At 37.3% G+C, this 23524-nt stretch overlaps 1 protein-coding gene across 1 annotated transcript in view; it reads right to left on the minus strand.

The window, feature by feature from the left end:
• LOC148948972 (uncharacterized) overlaps positions 1–23524 on the minus strand; it is a 126575-nt gene that overhangs the window by 25688 nt on the left and 77363 nt on the right. Inside the window, exon 4 of the mRNA XM_089094848.1 lies at positions 18003–18100. Coding sequence (XP_088950974.1) covers positions 18003–18100 — 98 coding nt within the window. The remainder of the gene's footprint in view (positions 1–18002; positions 18101–23524) is intronic.

The following is a 23524-nucleotide window of genomic DNA, read 5'->3' on the forward strand; positions in this document are numbered from 1 at the left end:
TCCTAATCCCTGTACGTTTTAAGGTTCGACCTTGTAACTCAGCCTCTTTAACCCTTTAGAAAACGTAGTTTTTTTTCAAATAATTTCTGCACGTTTTTGTACAGTTTATTACTTATTATTGCTCCTTGTAACTCAGCCTCTTTAAGTCTTTAGAAAACGTAATTTTTTTCAAATAATTTAAAAAAGAAACTGGGTTTCCTTTTAAAGTTTGAATTCAGTATTAAAAAAATTGCTCTGATGGAGAATCGAACCCAGGTTTCCCGCCTGAAAGTCGGGAGTGTAACCGCTAGACTATACAGACACAGAAATAATTGTTTTTTAGTATATCGAAGCTATTTTCGACGCAAGCAAATTCCCAAAAAACTTGATATTTGGTTTTTAGAAAACAGGGAAGGAGTGATCAGATTGAGCTGAAATTTCGAGGATAAGCTTCCAAGCCCCAGGAAAGATTATCCTCCAAATTTCAGCCCGTTAAAGGGGGGTTGTGGTCGAAAAAATTAACATGGGCTAATATAGGAAAACAAGGTTTTTCGTAAATATAAATTCGGTGGATAATTTTTTCGGTCTGAAAATATCAAAAGGCCCTAACAGGTCGAATTCTGCTTCAAATGAGTCCTCATTCAACCGGATCCGTTGCCAACTGTGGCCTGTAGGCGTGGCTAAGAAAAAAAAAGAAATGAATTTTAAGTGGCTATATTTGGTTTTTTGAAAACAGAAGGAGTGATCGGATTGAGCTGAAATTTCGAGGATAAGTTCCCGGGCCCTAGGAAAGCTTAACTTCTAAATTTCAGCCCTATCGGACAACGATAAAGGGGGCTGTGGTGGGAGGGTCCAAACTTCCGGCCCAGTTTACCCCATGAAGATAAAGTCGGAGGAGGATGAAATTTTGCAAGTTTCTTAGTTTGAGCTTGGGCTACAAAATGCAATTACCGCCGTCTCTCTGCGACCTCTAGGACCTGAAATCGCTTAACATTGTGGTGGGTTGCCTCTTTATAGAGGCACAAGTGTGCCTCCTTGATTCTATGTGTTTTTAGATGTTTTGTCTCTCTCCATCTCATTTCCTGTGAGTCAGAGTGGGTGTTTCCTTGTCACGGTGCCTGTCTTTTTCATTTTGCATGTCTTAATTTATATATTTGTATGCGCTTTTGTCTCTCTAACCCCCTGTGCCTGTGTGTCTTAGCGGGTGTATGCTTGTACCAGTGTCTGTCTTTATTTGAATGACTGAATTGTGTATTTGTATGTGTTTTTCTCTCTGACTCTCTAAGCCTGTGTGTCTGGGCTGTTGTTTTCTTGTTCCAGTGCTTGTGCCTGTCTTTGTCAGTTTGCATGTCTTAATTTATTCGTGTGTAAGCCTTTTTGTCTCTCTTCCTCTCAGTGCCTGTTTCTCTAGACATATATTTGCTTTTCCCAATGTCTGTTTTTGCCTGTATGTTTGTCTGAATCTGTATTTTTGTATGAGTTTTTGGCTCTCTCACTCTCTGTACCTGTGTGTATGGGTGGGTTTTGCTCGTCCCAGCGTCTTTTTTGTCTCTTTCTATGACTGAATCCATGTATCTGTATATGTTTTAGTCTCACTCGCTCTCTTTGTTTATGTGTCTAAGCGGGTGTTTTCTTGTCCCAGTGCCTGTCGTTGTCGGTTTGCATGTCTGAGTTTATATAATAATAATAATAATAATAATTTATTTTTAACCCGCTAAGGTAACAAAAGCGGAGTATAAAAAAAAGAAAAGAAAAAAAAAAATACATACAAATCGACTAAATACACAGTAAAGACACTAAATCAATGAAGGAGGCGTACAAACCCATGATTAGCTGGGAGAGCCTTCACTGTCTGGGGGAGTTTGTCAGCAAGCTCAACTAGCTTTTCAGTTATATCTGGAAGCCCAAAAACTGAGACAAGGTTACGGTTCCGGTACCACGGAGGCAAATACAGTAGAAAACGCGAGAACCGAAAATAATAAGAACGTAATGACCGGGTATTTTTTCGCCCAAGAATGGGATAAACACCAGAAAGGAACAAAATTGAATGATCAGTAAAAACAGAATACAATTTAGCAAGGGTCTTCCTACTGTATTTCTCCCGATTGGCAACAATTTTGGAGTAAGATACTTGGATCTTTTTCTTACAATTCGCCACGGCTTGTTCTAGGAGAGATTTAAGATTTTTAGCAATGTTTATACCCAACCACCGAAAAGAAGAGACACATGGGACAGAAAAAGAAGCGCAATCTAAAGGCGAGTTACAATTACTATTAAACGAAAGATAATCACATTTAGAAAAATTCAGTGATAGACCAATCTTACTAAGGTTTGTTGCAACTGTAGATACAGAAACAGAAAGACCTTTTCTAGTCCTACTAATTAGAAGTATATCATCAGCATACGCTATGTAAGAAAGATTAATCGCCTGAAAAATACAAGTGGTTGGGATAGAAGATAAAACAGAAGAAATGCAAAGTTTAAAGATAGAAGGGGAAAGGACAGCACCTTGTCTGACACCACGCCGAACCGGAATTTTAGAATCGGAAATAACCCCTTCAGCTTTTATTCGTAGAAAAGAATTGGCATACCAATAACGAAGGAGAGAAACCAGAGAAAGATTAATGCCATGACTAAAAAGGGAAAACAGAGCTTGTGAGTGGACGACGCTGTCAAAAGCCTTGGAAAGGTCCAAGGCGCAAAGATGGAGTTCATATCCCTTTTTAGTCGCATCAATAAGAAGATTAATTAGAACTCGATGGGCTTGCTGGCACCCCACCCCAGACGAAAAACCAAGCTGATTTTCGCCAAAATGTGCACTCGATATGTACGGAAGAAGAACATATTCAAAAACTTTACTGAGATTGCATGACACAGTTATTGGCCGATACGACGAGCAATCGCTAGGAGGTTTCCCTCTTTTGAGAATTGATGTTACAGACCCACATAGGAAGCTATCCGGTACCGAAGACGCACACAAGCACATTTGGAAAAGCAACTGCAGGTGTTGAAAAAGAAGTGGGCAATCAACTTTTAAATGGTTGGCAGAAATGCCATCACAATCGAGGGAATTTGATTTCAACCTTTTTACTGCCTGCTGAACCACAGAGAGCTCGACAGGCAAAATCTGAGTTTGGCTCAGCGAAACGGGAAGTGCGGCAATGAGAAGTTTCGAAAAAACCGAATGGACATGATAATTCACTGAACTAAAAACTTTACTGTAATAACTATGCCATGCACCGGCACTAATCGGGCTTGTAGCAAAAGAATCATCAAGTTTTTCAGAATTAATTACCTTTTGCCAATCAGATTTACTTAACGGGAAATTCGATATTTTTGATTTAGTCGAGCGCAGGTAATTTTTATATTCTAATTTTGTCTTTTGCTTTATTTGATGAATAACCCCTTCAGACGGACGACCACAAGAAACCCAACTCCGCAACCAAAACTTTGCTTTATTTTTAATCGATGTCAATTCAGGATCCCACGACCACTCCGGTTTACGCGTGTTTCGCCTGACTCGCTCCCGTGGTACAGCGGTCAATTCAGCTGTTTTAAGGCAAGATACTAATTTTAGATAATAATCATTTAGAGTATTTTTATCATTTGAAGACTTACAACTAAGCTGTAGAAGGTGGAAAGGAACTTGAATTGTAGCAAGTAGCATAGCTAGCGTAGAAATATACAGCGATAAATTTATCTTATTCCAATTTCGACGGAAAACCCATCTTCGTCCTGCTTGTAAAGCATTACGATAAGTACAAATCGGTATTTGAAAAACAAACGAAATCGGTAGGTGATCTAAATCGCAATGATCTTCATGAACAGTTACAGTAGAAACGGGTAGGCCCGGAGAACAAACAACATGATCAATATTACTTTGACTACCGGAATGATGAAGATAAGAATATATACAAGTTTTTTCAACCAGCTTAAACTGCGGCAGCGAATCAAATATCAAATCCGAGCGAATATTCGATGACAGCAGGTCAGCGTTAAAGTCTCCAGCGATCAAAAAACGATAACCTTGATTTGAGACGGATTCCAAAAGTTTCTGTAATACACTGCAAGTCTTAGCGAATCTGTTAAGAGACTGAACCGATTTTCTGTCACAAGGCAAGTAAACATTTACGATCACTAAATCGTTAATCCGCACGGCCAAAATGTTAGGATCACTGTGAAAAAGCACAGGCGAGTAGCAAGCAACACTATTTCGGTTCAGTATACACGCAAGCCCACCCGACGGCCGTCCGAAAGTCGTTCGTGCCGCCGATACGAAAACGACGTGATTAGCACTTCTTTTTAGCAGGTTTGTATTAGCCGACGATAATAAGTGTTCTTGCAAACAGACAATGTCATAGTTACATGCAAGTTCGTCAATAACATGCTCTTTTCTTCTGGTACCATTTATGTTGTACGAGACAGCTGAAAGGGACTGCATCATTTACGGGCACTACTCGAAACGCGAGACTTGAGCACTGGACATTTCAAACTAAAGGATGTATGATCACCGTTGCAGTTTGCACATTTAGGGCTATTTTGGCAAGGCGTTTCCTTAGTGGCAGTATGATTACCGGCACAACGAGCACATTTATCAACAGGACTGGTGCAATCCTTCATCATGTGATCTGGGGATCGGCATTTGAAGCAGCAACGGGGTACACTGATGAAATCGTACACACGGAATATTTCGTAACCTATTTTCAGGCCGTTCTTGATGGCATTGCCTTTTGCGAATGTATCCGAAAACTCTAGCTTAATTGTTTGTGAAGAGCCGAAACGAGTGGCTTCAGTCACACCAGGGTACGAATTTAGTCCAGCAATGTCAAAATCCTCAGGGATACCTCTAGCAATCCCAAGGTGACGCTTAAGCACAGTTTTAGTGGTAGCACCCGATGCGGCTGCACTAATCGAATTGCAGAAATCCGAAATAACAGATTTCTCAATGTTGACATACAACTTGTCACCTCGTGGGCGGACACTGGAAACTGACTCGTGACCTGACAATTGGTCTAAGAATTCCTTTCGACTTTTGGGGTTGCAAACTGTTTGCGGAAGGTTTGAAACAATCACTGTAGCATGGCTACTCGATAGTGAAGAAGCAGCATCCCCAGGCTGGGGTAGCGGTGGAAAATTGGCTGAATAAGACTCGAACTGATTGGATATAGTTTTTAGATGCAAGTTCAGTTCATTGACTTTCGAGAGCAAAGCCGAGTAAGCCGAAGCCGGGATAACTGGCACTTCCGAAGGGCTTCGAATGACGAAAGTCGGAATTGTAAAACAATCTGAATCACCTTTTCTCAGCATTTCCAAGATATCACCAAGGTGACTAGATGGTGCCTTCGTTCCGGTTCGCTTCTGAAATGGCGCATCAGGATCCAGCTTCAAGCCCAGCCATTTCTTTGCGATCACAATCACTTCGCAATCAAAAAACTCCGCTCCAAATCTTTTGATAGTCTCATCATCTATTCCCTCTTCCTTGTTTCGCTGAACGAAATTCAACACGGGCGAATAATGCAAATTCTCACTCTGTTCAAACATCATGACGTAATAAGCTCTAGGCACAGCAGCTTGGGATATTGCGCGCACGACTGACGAATTCTGCTTTGTTTGCACAGACAAACGCCTCTGAGACTTCAAATGCCTCCGTCCACACAATACTAGGAACAAGGGAAGTGTCGGGACCCACTCACCAATTCCCCGCAATTTAAGGGTAACTAAATACCGGCAGGTACATACGGCGCTTGCGGCAGGAACCCTCCCCTCTTCTGCTTGTTGTCTAGTATATGTTATCAATCAATATTCTGTTTCGGAAACTACTTTAGAATTTTGGCTTATATTCAGTCAGTACAGTAGGTGGCAACACTGCTCTAAAAATTCGGGCGCACTTTCCACAGCGCAACAATCAAGCTCTGGCAACGCAGCTAGATCTAGAATTCAATTTCGGCCATACCGCTGCTGTCCATAAAGAATACAATCCTCTAGGGTAATTAAATATTTCTGTCTGAGTCTCTGTACTTATTAAGTCACTAAATCTCAAGGGAATTTATATTCAGTAAAAAATGTCAATAGCCAGAGAATAAATAAGCCGATTATAAATGTCTGTAGGGAAACACACAGGTTTAAATCTTACTTTATTTAAAAGATTAGTATCCAAAAACAAGGTGTTTACACGACGAACTCTCAAGTGATACGTCGTCTCATATATCTCAAGTGATATATGTTTATATGCATTTTTGTCTCTCTCTTGTATGTCTGAACCTTTGTATTTGTATGTTTTTTTCTCTCTCTTACTCTCAGTGCCTGAGTGTATAGACGGGAAATTGCTTGTCTCAATGTCTTTCTTTTTTTGTTTGTATGTCGGATTCTATATTTCTGTATTTGTATTTTTTGCTCTGTCACTCTCTGTGCCTGTGTGAATGGGCGGGTGTTTACTTGACCCACTGTCTGTCTTTGTCTCTTTCTATGACTGAATCTATGTGTTTGTATATGTTTTTGTCTCTCTCACTCTCTTTGTCTATGTGTCTAAGTGGGTTTTTGCTTATTCCAGTGACTGTCTTTGTCAGTTTGCATAACTGAATCTATGTATTTTGTATGTATATTATCATGTCTGAATCTATGTGTTTGTATGCGTTTTTTCTCTCTTACTCTCTTTGGCTATGTGTCTGGGCGGATGTTTACTTATCTTACTGTTTGTCATTGTCTGTTTGTCTTTATTGCGCATGTGCCTGTATTTTTTGTCTCACTCACCCTCTAAACTTGTGTGTCTTGTCAGGTGTTTGCTAGTCCCAGTGCCTGCCTTTGTCTGTTTGTATGTCTGAATCTATATATTTGAATGGGTTTTTGTCTGTCTTAATCTCTTTACTTTTGTGTTTGGCAGGGATTTGCTTGTCCCAGTGCCTGTCTTTGTCGGTTTCATTGTCTAAATTTATGCGTTTGTATGCGTTTTATATCTCTCTCACTCTGTGTGTCTGTATGTCTGGGTGGATGTTTGCTTGTCTCAGTGTTTGTCTTTGTCTGTATGTCTGAATTGTGTATTTGTATGTGTTTTCATTTCTCTCACTCTTTGTGTCTCTGTGAGTGTTTGCTTGTCCCAGTGACTGTCTTTGTCTATTTGTATGTCTAAATTGTGTAACTGTATATGACTTCGTCTCTGTCACTCTCTAAGTCTTTGTGTCTGGGCGGGTGTTTGCTTGTCCCAGTGCTTGTTTTTGTCTGTTTGTACGTTTAAACCTAAGTATTTGCATGGGTTTTTGTCTCACTTTCTTTGCATGTGTGTCTGGGCAGGAGTTTGCTTGTTCCAATGCCTGCTTTTCAAAGAAAAGTAAAGAACTCCTTAAAAAAAAATTAGCAAAAATAAAATGAAATAATCTACCAAGTTTGAAACTACCACAAATCAGCCTCAATAAATAAATGAAACCCAAAATGAACAGAAATTACAATTAAAAACCGAATTAAACTCAAAACGAGGAAAAATTAAACTAAGTTTGGATCAAAGCCCTTATACCTTCCAAAGGCCAGAACATAATTTGCTTTATTTATACTAATTTATGGCATTTGTGGTTTCATTTATTTGTCGAGGCTGATTTGTGGTAGTTTCACGCCTAGTAGATTATTTGATTTTTTTTTGCTTAGTTTTTGCTTAATGGGGTTCTTTACTCTTCTTTGAAAAACTTACTGTGTGGAGAAAATTTTTAATTAAATTCTATTCGTTTTACAATTACATAACCTTTTCAGGGACAGAGAAAAGAGTACTTCACATCTTTTCGTTTTTTGAAGACTTTATAGTTTGACCTGCAATTTGTATACTGGAGAAAAGTTTTCAGCAATTTTTATTTACATACACCCTTTAAAAATCTGGACAGAAATAGTAGTGTTTAATTGAGTTTCATACCTCCTCTAGTTGACCTGAAAAAGATAAGTTGATACCATTCGCAAAAAAATCTGTTGACTTTCTTTGATAGCTTGGATACACTTACGCTATTTTGATTTTGTTATATTTTAAGAGGAAATGTAGCCCCGAAAGTTTGAACACAGTACCTTCAGTCGTTCTTGGGATACATCTGAGACGCCTTATTGAGAATTAGTATTAACAAAGTGTATTTTGATTTAATCTTGAGGCAACATTTAGTTTTCAAACATAAAGGCAAATGGGAGGATGGGCCTTAGAGATTAGTTTCCCTCCAATCCCTTTCGACTAAAACCTTCCAATCACTTTTGATTATTAAAATGGGCACCAGGCCTTTCGATTTCCAATCAAATAAGCGCTTGTTGAGTTTCTGCGACAACTTTTTCTATAAACCAAATGGCTATCTGAAAATTTTGATTGGATTTGTTTGGGGGAATGGTGGGCGTTAGAATGGGGTTAGTTGCTCTCAAATCACTTTGGAAATCAAATCAAATTCGAAATTTAATGAGTCCTTTTGGAAGTTTCTAGGACTACGCGTTCTATAAAAACCTTATATGCCTCCAGGGTAAAAAAAGGTAAGGAATACGGCATTAGACTCTACAGTCCCTAACGGCTGTGCTGATCTCCGTTTCTTGGCCCTTCAGCCGGGAAGTGCAATGGGGGTTGGGGGCCAACCATCCTTCGCTTTTGCACACCCTTCCTGTTTACCTTCCCCAGATTTCTCCAGGTACCCATTTGAAGCTAGGTAAACTCTGGCTGAGATTACAGAGTCACGCAACCGACCCCTGTCCAAAACCAAATAATTGAGAACAATAGGATTTGAACCCTCGTCCTCGTGGACGAAGGATTTTAAATCCAGCACAGCAACCTACTAGGCTAAGACATATAACCCTCACCGTAAGGGCAGTGTGTGTGTGTGGGGGGGGGGGGAGTTGCCATTCTCAAAGACCCAATATCCTGAACTTTCAACTACGTTCAACAAAATGGTTATCTGGCTATTTGATTGGATGTGTTTGGGGAAAAGGTGGGCGTGAGAGGAAGGTTAGTTGCCATCCAATCACTTTCAACTATTAAAAAGGGCACTAGCCATTTCAATATCCCACTGAATGAGCCCTTTTTGAAGTTTTTAGAACAACACTTTCTATAAAAACCTTATATGCCCCCAAAGCATAACTTACAACCCTTGCCCTGAGGGCTTTGGGAGAGTCTCCTCCTCAAAAATATACTTTTTATCTGGAAATCAACTACGCTGAACAAAATGACTATCTAAAAATTTTGATTGGATATGTTTCGGAAAATGGTGGGTCTGGAAGGGGTGTTAGTTGCCTTCCAATTCCTTTCACCTATTAAAAAGGGCACAATCCACTCTGATTTCTAATTGAATGAGCCCTTTTCGAAGTTTGTACGACAACTTTTTCGATACGATGTGCCCTGGTCTAAAGGAAAAAAAATAATAAATAATACATTGTGCCAACAACGTTCCTTTTTGAGTTTTCTACGACAGCGCTTTCTGTAAAACCCTATATGCCCCCAGGGTTTAACTTAAAACCCTCGCCCTGGCGGTTGTGTGGGATTGACCTTCTCAAAAACGTATTTTCTATCTTGAAATTAACTACGCTGAACATAATGGCAATCTCAAAATTTTGATTAGGTGTGTTTTGGGAAATAGTGGGCATGGAAGGGGTGTTAGTTGCCTTCCAATCACGCTTGACTATTAAAAAGGGCACAGCTACTCCAATTTTGAATTGAATGAACCCTCTTTTAAGTTTCTACGACAAATTCTTCAATACGAAGTCGCCTGGTCTAAAGGAAAAAAAATAAACAGTACATTGTGCCAACATCGTTCTTACATGCACCCAGGGCATAACTTAAAACCCTTGCCCAGAAGATTTTGGGGGGAGTGACCTCCCAAAAACGTATTTTCTATGTGGAAATCAACTACGCTGAACAAAATGGCTGTCTTAAAATTTTGATTGGATGTATTTGCAAAATAATGCAAATAAATAACCATCGACCACATCAATCCCTGTCCAACTCAAGCCCTCGGGACGTTCATTGCAGTGAAAATACATTTGATGCTTTTCTTAAACAATATTCCAATGGTAGTGGTGGCAATGACAAGAAAAAGAAGAAATTTAATGTTGGTGATAATGTTCAAATTATTCGAACCACCAATATTTTTGAAAAGGAGAATTATTTATGGAGCACTGAACTATTTAAGGTGTCCAAAATCCGAGACACTTCTCCCACGACGTATCGACTGCGAGACATCAAAGATGATGTGATTCAAGTGGTTCTTATGAATATGAACTACAAAAAGTTAGAAACACTAGTGAAGTTTATCAATTTGAGAAGATATTAAAAAGTCGTACTCGTAGGGGCAAGAGACAGTTGCTTGTTCACTGGCTAGGATACAACTCTGATTTTGATTCTAGGGTCAGTGTTGAAAATATTGACAATGCCCAATGATTTCTATGTGACTTTCATGTCTAATGTTTCTGATACTCTCTACAATGACTTGAATAGAACAAGTGACTTTTGGACGAAACTCTCCCCCACCATCAAATTCGACAATGGAAAGTATGAAGTGGCTCTTGTCGACTGTATTCTCAAAAATACATATGACATACTGAGAAAAGATCGCAAATATGAAATAAAAATAAGACACTATGAATAGCCGCCACCCTCAGGTGATCAAGAACAAATTCAAAAGATGAATTGGATGTATTACATATATTGAATTACCCTATGAAGAACTCACCTGTATGAATGATTTATGTCGTTCTATTAATAAAAGAATTTTCGTACGTTAAAAGGGAGCTTTTCATTTCAACTATTCAAAGGAGGAGGGCAAGATCTACATTAGTTCACCCATTGCCGATGAAAAGGTTATTCTCAATGATAATCTAAAAGAGGTTTTTGGCTTTAAGCTCAATATAATCAACGTAAAACTGCTGGAAACACTAATTTCATTTTTGTTGACTACCAGCCTGCCTTCTCCACGGACACTTGTATATTTCTCTACGCTTCATTTGTTGAAACATCCCAGATTGGCAATAGCAATGTTCCCCTCCTACGAGTTCTTGAACGAAAAACCAATCAAGAGCATATTCACCATTACAATATAAAGCATCTTCAGTATATCCCCGTAAACACTTCCTATTTGGAACTCTGTCAGTTAACACTAAGAACTGAATTAGGTGATCCCCTAGCAATATCAAAAGGTTTGGCTGTGATTACATGCCATTTTCGACCCATCGTTCAACAATATGTCTAATAGAAAAGTGGTATTCATTTGTCCTGATATTGACTGCTATGTTAATACTCTTGGCCCAAGACAACTGTGAAATGGAATGGACTATTACAAAGCTCGCTCGTCAATGTCTGGATACGGTCTTGGCAGTTGGTTGGCTAAGCTGTTTCACTCTGCACTACCACCGGCTAGAAAATATATTGTACCGGCTGCAACAGATTGTTCCTCTACACAATACGATTGGAACTCTGGCAAAGATTTTAAAAAAGGTGCTTCGGAAAATCTTAGGTCCAGTGCGCAAACCCTTGGCGAGATATGAAAACAAAATGGAAGAGGTTTAAAAAGGTCAAGAAACAATGCATCAATCATAAGTCTCTACTCAGGTCAAAAACGTAATACATCACCCATGTCAAAGAAAAGAAGGAAAAAGCCGACACGCACTGTAAACAAAAGAAGAAGCCCCAGGAAGAGAATTGTTAGATCGAAACTAGATTTATTTCCTAAGATGTCTTACCTACCGCATAAAGATTTCCAACCATCAATCACCTCCTCATTGAATCTATTCAATACAGAAAATTTTGATTTGAGTGTAAAATATGGATACTATGAACAATTTTATCCACAACAACCCCTCTCCGATAATATCCACTTTCAAATTTATTCCAATGAAGACTACTTTATAGACAGGTCCTCGACATTTATAGATTTACGAATGAAAGCCCTGAAATCCGATAATACCTTGCCAATTCTTGCCAATGGAATATCATATGAAAATTGTATATTACATAATTTATTTCGTCAAATCAGTGTCTACATAAATGGCACACTGGTGAGCACAAGCAGCAATCTCTCAAATTATACAAGCTATATGCAATTCATGCTGATGACACCCAAGTCATACAAGGAATTGAGAGGCACCTCTAATGGATATGAATATATTACTAATTATTAATAATAAGATATGAATATATATGAATATATTAATAATATTACTAATATATTACTTGATAGTAGAGATGCACTTAAAAATGCTACAACTAGTGAATTACATGTAGTTGGAAAAATATATCATGAAATATTTAATACACCCCAATGGCTACCACCCAATATTACAGTGAATATAAAATTGACGCTTCCTCCATCCAATTTCATATTGAGAAAAGAACTTGCTGCCAATCCTGATGTTACTCTCTCCCTCACCTCAGCAATACTACATGTACGCAAAAAAAAGGTTATGAATTCTGTTGCTTTGGCAGTGGAAAAACTGAGAGCCAGTGGAAATAATATTAAACTACTTGTTCCTCATACAATCACCAATCAACGTCATATTGCCACTGGGTCACGCACCTTCACCGACTCATCTTTTATGAATGGCGAAATTCCATCAAAACTTGCCTTGGCATTTGTAAAAGCGCTAGTGTAATAGAATCGTGGACTAGATGCCCACATACATTTGGAATGTTTGGTCTTTCATCTCTTGTCTGCAAAGTAAATGGAATCCCACTCTACAATCTATGCTTTGTTAATGAATTTGTTAATGAAAAAGGTTATGAATTCTGTTGCTTTGGCAGTGGAAAAACTGAGAGCCAGTGGAAATAATATTAAACTACTTGTTCCTCATACAATCACCAATCAACGTCATATTGCCACTGGGTCACGCACCTTCACCGACTCATCTTTTATGAATGGCGAAATTCCCTCAAAACTTGCCTTGGCATTTGTAAAAGCGCTAGTGTAATAGAATCGTGGACTAGATGCCCACATACACTTGGAATGTTTGGTCTTTCATCTCTTGTCTGCAAAGTAAATGGAATCCCACTCTACAATCTATGCTTTGTTAAATCCTATAGAACATTGTACGAGTTGACCATAAAAACCCTAGATCATGATTCACAACTATTTGAAAATGGTATAACCAAAGAAATGTTTGCTAAAACAAATGGTATCATTGTATTGGATTTGTCTGGCACCCAGGACATGAGTATAATACTTACGGGGAGTGTGTGTTTAGAATGTACATTTGCTGACCCATTAGCTGAGAGTACTGCACTAATCTCACTAAATCAATATGAAACCTATTGGGAAATCACTCCCGAAGGCGGTGTTCTATTAGACATGGTACCATGAACACCAGTCAAATAATCAATGTATTTAATATGGACCCCTACATGTCCAAATACAGATCCCATTGTCTGCCCTCGGACTTCCTTAGAAAAATTCAAAGTGTCAACAATACCCTAATTATTGTTAATAGTAGTCCATCGACTGTGCAGATGGGTCATTGGTTGTGCATCTGTCGAACAGCAAACACGATTGAATTTTTAGATCCTCTTGGTCTACCCTATACATTCTACACACCAAACCTCAGCAACTATATTGAGAGCAGTGGCAAGGCTATTATTCAAAATCAGAAGAGAGTGCAGGATCTGACGACTAAAAGCTGTGGCGTCCATGCACTACTATATTTTGTGTTCCAATGTCACGGCTATACTTACAAGCAGTTTCTCAACATTTATATAGACAATCCACGTCTGAACTACTTTATGGTGGAAAATATCCTCTCAGACCTTAATAATATTTATGTTAGTGCCCTACGAGTAAAGTGCTTAAGAAATGTAAATGAATTTGTTTATTAACAAATGAAAAATGTATATACAACAATGTCTTTATTCTTCACTTTAGATTTCTTCTTCTTCGGTGTATAGGAAACTGTCGTGAACCACTAATGCTGGTAAATCATTTGGATTCAATTGGATTCAAATCATTTGTATATTGATCTTGATTGGCTGCAAAGTCAGGGTCACATTTTCTACAGTATAATGTAACTTCACTCTTGTCATATCTCTTTGTATAGCCAATGACACTATTTGCATTCATATTATGAAATTCACGAGTTTCAATCTGTCTATTTGAAGCAATATCACTTACAGTGTTTTCAAATGGTGAATCACATTCAGTAACTGCCAAATAAAAATCACTTGGTTTTTGTCATATTAGGCAGTGTCGTCACAACGATGAAGTAGAAACCAAATTGTCTTGTTACCCCAACAGTTGAATCATAGACCAGATTCTTCCTATCAGAATAATTCAAATCCACGACGATACCAATCTCGTAGAAATAAACTAAAATCACGTTTGGGATTCTTTCCAATCACACCGGGGTAAGTATTCTCCCACGGACCACATTTGTCATAGTGACAATTTTAGCACAGATGTCCTCTAGGGTGAGCGTTACAAATCTCTTCAAGACATGAATTACATCCTTTAATTTGTACTGCATAGCCTCTATGTAATTTACAAGGATTACATAATTTGCACTTTTCATTATAGTCATCAATACTTGTACAATTCTCACATGATTTCCAACTGCCAAGGAATGGGAAAGTAACTCTTTGACGTCATCTCTTTCGAAGGCGGAGCCATCTACGTTGAACCTATGGCAATGTTTTCAAAATTATATCCACGATATTATTCCGCTTTGTTCCAATTAATATATCAGTAAATTGAGTATAAGCATTTGAGTCACATCGACAAAGTTTCATACAATAGTCCAATGGGGGAGAATCAGTTTTCATTATACTGTCAAGGTATCCCTGAGAAAATATCTTTCGTTGAAGGGATAACTCGAGAAAATCATCATTCAAAATCAAATGTTTTTCCATGATCACAAGATTCGTCTAATTCTCTCTTTCTCATATTTATTCATTTTTCAATCCTATCACTCTCACTTCTGACTCTAGACTGACCATGATTCGTTAGCCTAACATTCTAACAAAACGAAAGGAAAGATTTTCAATTTTGAAACAATTTTACTGTATAATTATAACAATAATACTACACATGTACAATTAGCAATACAGCTTATTATCTTCGATATGCTTAACTAATGCACTTAAATCGCATTGAAGTAAATTCATATACGCTATATCAACTTTTGCAGCGAAGCATAATTGATCCTCCATTTTAAATTTGTACAAGGATATCACATTTCTTGCATATAGTTAATCCCATTCCAGTCAAAGCCGTGATCCTCTCGTGATTTCCACCGCAATGTTTGGTGTTCTTGTATCATTGCTACCAACTCCACTATCAACTTCTAATGGTGTAAACATTCCACTAATCATTATTACAAATATATCCTAATGAGTAAAGTCAAACTGTTCTCACTCCTCGAATTCTATTCACACACTAATAAAAACTATACCAAAAATGGTTTCCTTATATTCTCTGCAATCCTTTCCCGCTAATATTTCCGACTCCCTGATTAAGTTAGAAAGAGACACGGGATCTTATCCTGTTTAAGTTGATCAATACATTGCCCCGTTAGAATTCAATGTGCTTGTGCAAACTTCGTCCCGGAGTCAATGCACTTAGAAACAACAAATAAATCAACCTTAGAAAAGGTGTCATTGACCCGTTAATCAATATTATTGACCCGTGGATCAATAATCCTTGAATAAATTATAACCTGTCAGCGTTAGACTCAATTATAGATGGCAGCACATGTGTTCGTCCAGTAATTCATGAGGCCTCCCTACTCACATGATGTCATATAGAGTAGCCGGCGCTTACCCCCTCCTCATTCCGTGGCGGGTTGGTCTCTAATAACTTTTGACTTATAACAAAAGAGCTAAATATCTGAATTTTGGACGTAATGAGCACCCTACAAAGTTTATGCGACCATGAGGTGAAGTGTGCTGGTGGAGATCAGAAAGGGACAGTCCCCATCCTATACGGAATAAATTCTACTCATTTTGGGGCTTAATGTTACTCTTTACTTTCATAATAACAGCGTAGACCATAAATATTCCCACGAATAAAGATGAATTAAAGATCAATTTGACGTTTTTGATTTGTTTTTAAAGTTTTTTTTACACCCCACCCCTACAAAAGCCCAGGAGAAGGCTACAGGGTGTTATATATAAATTTTTAACGCCACCCTCCTTTCGTCTTTGCCTTAGAACTAATTCTGTATTTCCCTGAAGTCTTAAGGAGAGTTGGAATGTTTTGTCATTAAAATGCACCATTTGATGCAAATCCCTCCCTCTTTAAGTAAAAATAAATCAAAGAACCCCATTTCAGAGGCTTAAGCCCTTATATCCAAATATTTAGAATTGTAAAACAACGTAAAATTTACCAAAGGCTGTGAAATTTGTTTAGACCTTAAAAATATTTTGGCTTCTTTTGAAGGGAAGGAAATACGTCAAAGGGTATATTTTAATGCCAAAACATCCCAACACTCATTGAGCCACCTCATAAGTACAGGATTAGTTCTAAGGGAGAAGAGAGGACGGTAGAGGTTAAAATTGATGAATAAGCCTCTGTGGACCGTATCTGGGAAACTATCATGGGGGTTATATTTTTCGGGTAAAGGGAGGGGGTACAGAAACTTTAAAAGACGCATCAAAATGCCAAATTGATATTTAGTTCCTCTTGATTTCCGCGAATGTTTCTCGTCCACGCTGTTCTTACGAAAGTAAAGAATAATGTTTAACCCCAAATGACTCCCAAACCCCCAAACCCCCAAAATGAGCAATATTTATTCTGTACAGGAATGGAACTCCCCCTCCCCCATTCCCACCTTTGCCTCATGGTTGTAGAAACTTCGGAGGATGTTCTTTCTACCAGAAATTAAGAGTTTTGGTTCTTTCTTACAAGTCGAAAGTAATCGGAATCTAACTTGCCACTTGGGGTATTTTTTTTTTTGGGGGGGGGGTGTAAACGCCTAGCCTCGACATATAGATAATAATAGGCTATGTGATAATTATTTTTTTAAATTGCATCTTACTCCAACCCAATGTTTTTTAGCATTACTACACTTCAAAAGATCACCAGAAAATTTATTTTCTGTTCGCATGAGCCCTATCTAGATCATCAAGGACAATTGGCTTGAGACGATTACCCCTGGAAAAAAATTTACACGCATCTGTGTCTTTCTTCTGGCAAAAAAAACAGACTTCCACATTTTTATAGATAGGAGCTTGAAACTTCTACACATGGCCTTATCCATCAAGTGGGTTGGAGGGTTTGAACCCCTAACCCAAAATGTTTGTCTGACTCATAAAAATGTAAAGAAAATGAATATAAACAAATTTTGGTGCGGTTTTTAAAGTTTTTTTTGTAATCCCCCTCACCCATCGAAAAATAATCTTGAATACGTTCTTGCTTCTACAGTAGAGTTCTCTGACGTGTGGAATTCAACACTGGTATTTCTTATTAAGATCGACTGATTTTTTTTGGGGTGTTTCCTTCCGTCTTAGAAAATCAAACCATATTTTCCCAGGCTTGTAGCTCTTTGATGAGTGCATTAAACTTGATGAGTCTTACATAGTTGGAATCAGCGTAAAAAAATCTTCTAACACACTTACTCTTATCGTTTTTTTTAGAGCTTTGCTTACTATTGGGTCAAGTCATTCTTTACTTACAGTTCGTAACCACAAACTGTTTGATAGCATGAAATCTACTAAGTATTTCACAACGCTTTCCAATACCTAATTTTAACGAAACTCTCTATCTTAAGCTCCTGTTGTGGCCATCTGCAATGGGATCCTCCATCTTATTTGGCCTTGAAGGTTGGTCACTCAAGGGCATCAATAAAAGAAACTCTTTTTGGATTTTCATTGAACAACACTTAATTGTTGGTATTTTCATTGAAAAACACCAAAATTAACCCACTCCCAATTTTGAAAAATAAATTTTGCCACCAACCCTCCTACTTATTCATGAATTGACACCCCTGCATTCACTTGAAACATTCTAAGGATACATATTTCATTAAAATATGGAAAAAACATCCATAAGAAGCTAATATACTAATTATACTGGGTACAATTAAAGGAAGTAGACAAATATAGCACTTACACGGTGTACAAAAATATCTTCCTCTATGTCGTCTCTCTCTATGAATCCATATCCATGTTTTACATTGAACCATTTAACTCTCCCAGTGACATTGGTAGCTGAAAGATGGACCCATATAAGAAGCTGGAGCTCTACAATTTTCATTAATTATCAATGTTCATGGCCGCATAGTCCAGACCCTTGTGGATGGTGAGATAATTTTTGAAAACAGAATTGTATGCCTAAATTTAGCAAAATATGATGTAGCCTTAAAACCAATCTTTTCAAAAAAAATCTTCTAACCCTTCCCTTGCCATGTGTTTGCATTATCTCTGCTTTTACATCTGTTTTCAAGTTTTGGGTCTATCGAAACATAGACCCAAATAGTAGAGGGCCAGCTTTTATTCCAAATCTTACAAGATTACAACCATTCAGAGGGCTAGAATACGAACTATATAAGAGTGGGGAAGCCCTTTCAACTCCGAGGGGACCGTGTGCTGCCATCTATAATTGAGTCTAACGCTGACAGGATATAATTTATTCATGGATTATTGATCGACTCTAACGGGTCAATGATACCTTTTTCAAGGTCAATTTATTTGTTGTTTCTAATTGTATTGACTCCGGGATGAAGCTTGTACATGCGCACTGAATTCTAACGGGGCAATGTATTGATCCACTAAAGGGAAGTAGATTTCTGAGAAATTGATTACATAATCGGCGGGGAATTATTGATTCTAACGGGAACAGGATCACGTGTCTCTTTCTAAGCCAATCAGGAAATTTACGTAAGGTTTCCCATTACATCACAATTCGCCCTTGAGATTTTGTATATAACGGACATGCGTTGAGGTTCACTAAGTCTAGAGTTAGTAGTGTGATAACATGAGTGAACAAATTGAACTAGAAATATACTTTTATTGCAACTGTTCTATATGCAAAGGACATTATCATTGATTTTGATACATTCTCATGATCTACTACACGTTTAGACAGTATAGACATAGGGATAGAGGAGAAAAATCTGGAGGAAATAAGGCGAAAAATCATGCATGATATGGAGGGAAATTTATACAGATTGCAAGCAAACTCGCATAAAACAAGGCTTGATATGACAGAAAAGGAAGATCGAAAGAAGAGACAGGGAAAAGAGGGCTTTCTCTACAGATATACCTCAAAATATAGTATAAAAGACAATGAGGAAAACTCGAAGAAAAACGTGCATAGTGCAAGATATAGCAGTGAATATTATAATGAAAATGATCTAAGAGAAGCGAAAAAGTGGCCCTTTCAGAGACAATATAAGAGTTTATTCAATTGAATGGATTTCAAACATCAAAAATCGTTTTTGAAGAGTTCTCATATACCATTTTACAATAAATTTCATTATTGATTTGATTGATAAGTTATGTATCGTAACCTTGCAATAAATTTGTTTGTACTAGATTAATTTTCTTCTACTCGATAAGCCTAGAGTATGAATTGCAATAGAGACTTCAGTACATGAATAGTTTAGATTGAATAGATCACCCCATAGAGTGTTATGAGTCATCAGCCACGTTTTCTAACAATGATAAAAAATTAATCATTCTTCTAATAATCTTATTTTCTACGAAGTGGTACTCGAGGGTTTATATTAAACTAAAATCATCGTCGAAGCGTTAAATTCAGTTTATAAATTTTTCCGACATTTTTTGTCCGCCATACCCCTTAAAAAAGAGTGTAATCTCTCATTACCATAAATTTACAGGAGAGTAAAAATAATTATAAGCCTAAACTCATCAAATCACTAAATTCAGTTACTAAATTTGTCCAAAATTTCCTTATCCACCCTATTTTCATGTTTTTATAAGTCATTCTTACTTTAATCTATAAATTTTCTAATATTTTCTTGATAAAACGTACATTTGTTGACCTCAGATGCCTTAGAAGTGCAGGAAGTTGTTAGTACTAGTAGTATTATCATGTTTTTGCAAGTCTTTCTTACTATACATTCGACATTTTCAGATATTTTCATGATAAAGCGTATCCATTAGCATACACAATTCAAACATTGCATTAACCCATTCGAACAACAGATTTTATTTTAACTGTCCTCTATGCTTTAACAGTAAACAATAAGTCAGTGTGGGAGGATCTTACTCCAACTCAGCCCCCCGAATCATACTATGAATTGGTACTTGAAAGTCTATAGTTTCTAGTCACACCTCCAGGTATCTGAAATCCCCATACGATGCTTTTCCAGACATAATTCACAGGTGAATACCCCCCCCCCCCACCGCCATGTTATTCTAGGCAAAAATAAAATAAAAAAAATTCCAGAAATGGTTTATTTTCAAACCAAAACCGGACTTTTTTTGTTAGAGTCCAGCTCCGTGAAATTTGTTGCTTTTTTGGAGTAAAAGTGCTATACGTTAAAGGGAATGTCCCTACCGATAAGCTCATGATCCTAGAATGCGACATTAATATCCCCCTTTTTATCTTAGAGGACTTTAGATGTGAAAAATATCCCAATGCGATTCTTCGTCCCATTAATGAGGTGAGGTTTTTTATGCAATGGGTACCTGAAATGATACCACATGTGGACAAGTGTATTAGATATCCCCTAATGCAAAATAAAGCACATCCGATTTCATGGGATCATCGAATCTGGAAAAGTAAAATATGGGGATTTCAAATACCTGGTGGTGTGACTAGAACTATAGACTTTCAAGTACCAATTCATAGTATGATTCGGGGGCTGAGTTGGAGAAAGATCCTCCCACATTGACTTATTGTTTACTGTTAAAGCATCAAGGAAAGTGAAAATAAAATCTGTTGTTCAAATGGGTTAATACAATGTTTCAATTGTGTATGCTAATGGGTACGCTCTATCATGAAAATATCTGAAACTTTCGAATGTATAGTTAGAAAGACTTGCAAAAACATGATAATACTGCTAGTACTAACAACTTATTGCACTACTAAGGCATCTGAGGTCAACAAATGTACGTTTTATCAAGAAAATATTAGAAAATTTATAGATTGAATTATGATTGACTTATAAAAACATGCAAATAGGGTGGATAAGGAAATTTTGGACAAATTTAGTAACTGAATTTAGTGATTTGATGAGCTTAGGTTTATTAGTATTTTATCCCTCCTGTAAATTTATGGTAATGAGAAATTACACCCTTTTTTAAGGGGTATGGCGGACAAAAAAATGTCGGACAAATTTATTAACTAAATTTAGCGCTTTGAAGATGATTTTAGTTTAATATAAACCCTCAAGTACCACTTCATAGTAAGTAAGATTATTAGAAGAATAATTCATTTTTTATCATTGTTAGAAAACATGGCTGAGGACTGATAACACTCTATGGGGTGATCTATTGAATCTAAACTATTTATGTACTGAAGTCTCTCTTGCTATTCCTACTCTAGGCTTATCGAGTAGGGAAAGTTAATATAGTAAAAACAAATTTATTGCAAGGTTACGATGCATAACTTTTCAATCAAATAAATAATGAGATTTATTGTAAAATGGTATATGAGAACTCTTCCAGAACGATTTTGGATGTTTAAAATCCATTCCATTGAATAAACTCTTATGTTGTATCTGAAAGGGCCACTTTTTCGCTTCTTTTAGATCATATTCATTATAATATTCACCGCTATATCTTGCACTATGCACGTTTTTCTTCGAGTTTTCATCAGTGTCATTTATACTATATTTTGAGGTATCTCTGTAGAGAAAGACCTCTTTTTCCAGTCTCTTCTTTTGATCTTCCTTTTCTGTCATATCAAACCTTGTTTTATGCAAGTTTGCTTGCAATCTGATAAATTTCCCTCCATATCATGTATGATTTTTCTACTTACTTCCTCCAGATTTTTCTCCTCTATCCCTATGTTTACACTGTCTAAACGTGTAGTAGGTTCATGAGAATGTTCAAAATCATGATAATGTCCTTTGCACATAGAACAGTGGCAATAAAAGGATATTTCTAATTCAATTTGTTCACTCATGTTATCACACTGCTAACTCTAGACTTAGTGCACCTCAACGCATGTCTGTTATATACAAAATCTCAAGGGTGAATTGTGATGTAATGGGAAACCTTACATAACTTTCCTGATTGGCTTAGAAAGAGACATGTGATCCTGTTCCCGTTAGAATCAATACATTAACCGCCGATCATATAGTCAATTTCTCCGAAAACTACTTCCCCTCTAGTGGATTAATACATTGCCCCGTTAGAATTCAGTGCGCATGTGCAAACTTCGTCCCGGAGTCAATACACTTAGAAACAACAAATAAATTGACCTTGAAAGAGGTGCCATTGACCCGTTAGAGTCGATCAATAATCCATAAATAAACTATATCCTGTCAGCGTTAGACTCAATTATAGATGGCAGCACACAGTTCCTCCCCCCCCCCGGAGTCGAAAGGGCTTCCTTACTCCTTTGCCATTTTTTAAGTCACAAACCTGAACTTTCTAGTCCTGCTGCCCCCTCCCTATAATCTATTTCACGGTGTTTTTAGGAACCCTTCCCATCACTCCATTTCAGAAGGCTTTAAATACGGGACTCATATTCAAATTTCTTTAGTTTGGCATTTTTCCCTTATATTTTGTAATACTAGCTGTTTTTGGGGGCAACCCTGCATCACAGGGCCATTTTGACTAAGGGTATACTAGCTGTTTAGATTGTAGGAAGATAGATAAGGCCATTTTTGTTTTAGTACTCTTTAACCTTTTTTAAATATTTTTGTAGGGTATTTTTGTCTTCTCAAGCTTTCCCACATATACGGGACCCTCTCCCCCTTCTCTTGACTTATTTTCTTATTTTCTAATATCTTCATTTTTATTGCTCATTAACCTTGTTTTTACATTTTCGTCCAATCCTATAATACTTCTATGTTTAGCTTTTTAGCTTTGACAACACTCCTACACCTAGCTATAATAGTAAAAGGACTTTCATATATTAATTTCAAACATTTCTTTCCGTTTTTGCTATGGTAAATCCCTACTATGCTCAACGCCTAGTACGCCCTTATCTACGATTCTAAAACCTAAACGCCTAGTTTGGCCTTAGCCAACATGGCACCGGGATGTAATTTTTCTTGTATCCTTACCCTAGCTTTATCGAAGGTCTAAGCCATAATGAATTTATAAAAGGAGTCCTTTCAAGGAGTCCCGTCTTAAAAGTCTTCTGAAATGGAGTGAAAACAAAGGGCCCGCATAAATCCCCTGTGATTTATAGTGTGGGGGAAGTATCTCACACGATTTGAAAGTTCAGGTTTTATGGCTTCCAAAATTACCATTGTGGCCGTATATCCCCTTTTCAGTGTATTAAAAATTTGATAATTGGAATAGTATATAAAGTACCATCATTTTCAGATAACGATTTCATATATATACACCATTATAAGACAGTTATAATGGGTGATTTTAATATTGATCTGTTGAATGCAAATGGAGGTGCGGATGTAGAAAATTTATGCAAGTATTTTTGAGAGGACGGTTCGAAACCGTGCCCTGAAGCTTCTAACAGACCATTAATCC

This window comes from Artemia sp. Qi Xiang Cuo, chromosome 9 (genome assembly GCF_049724085.1).
Source record: "Artemia sp. Qi Xiang Cuo chromosome 9, ASM4972408v1, whole genome shotgun sequence".
Classification (NCBI taxonomy): Eukaryota; Metazoa; Arthropoda; class Branchiopoda; order Anostraca; family Artemiidae; genus Artemia; species Artemia sp. Qi Xiang Cuo.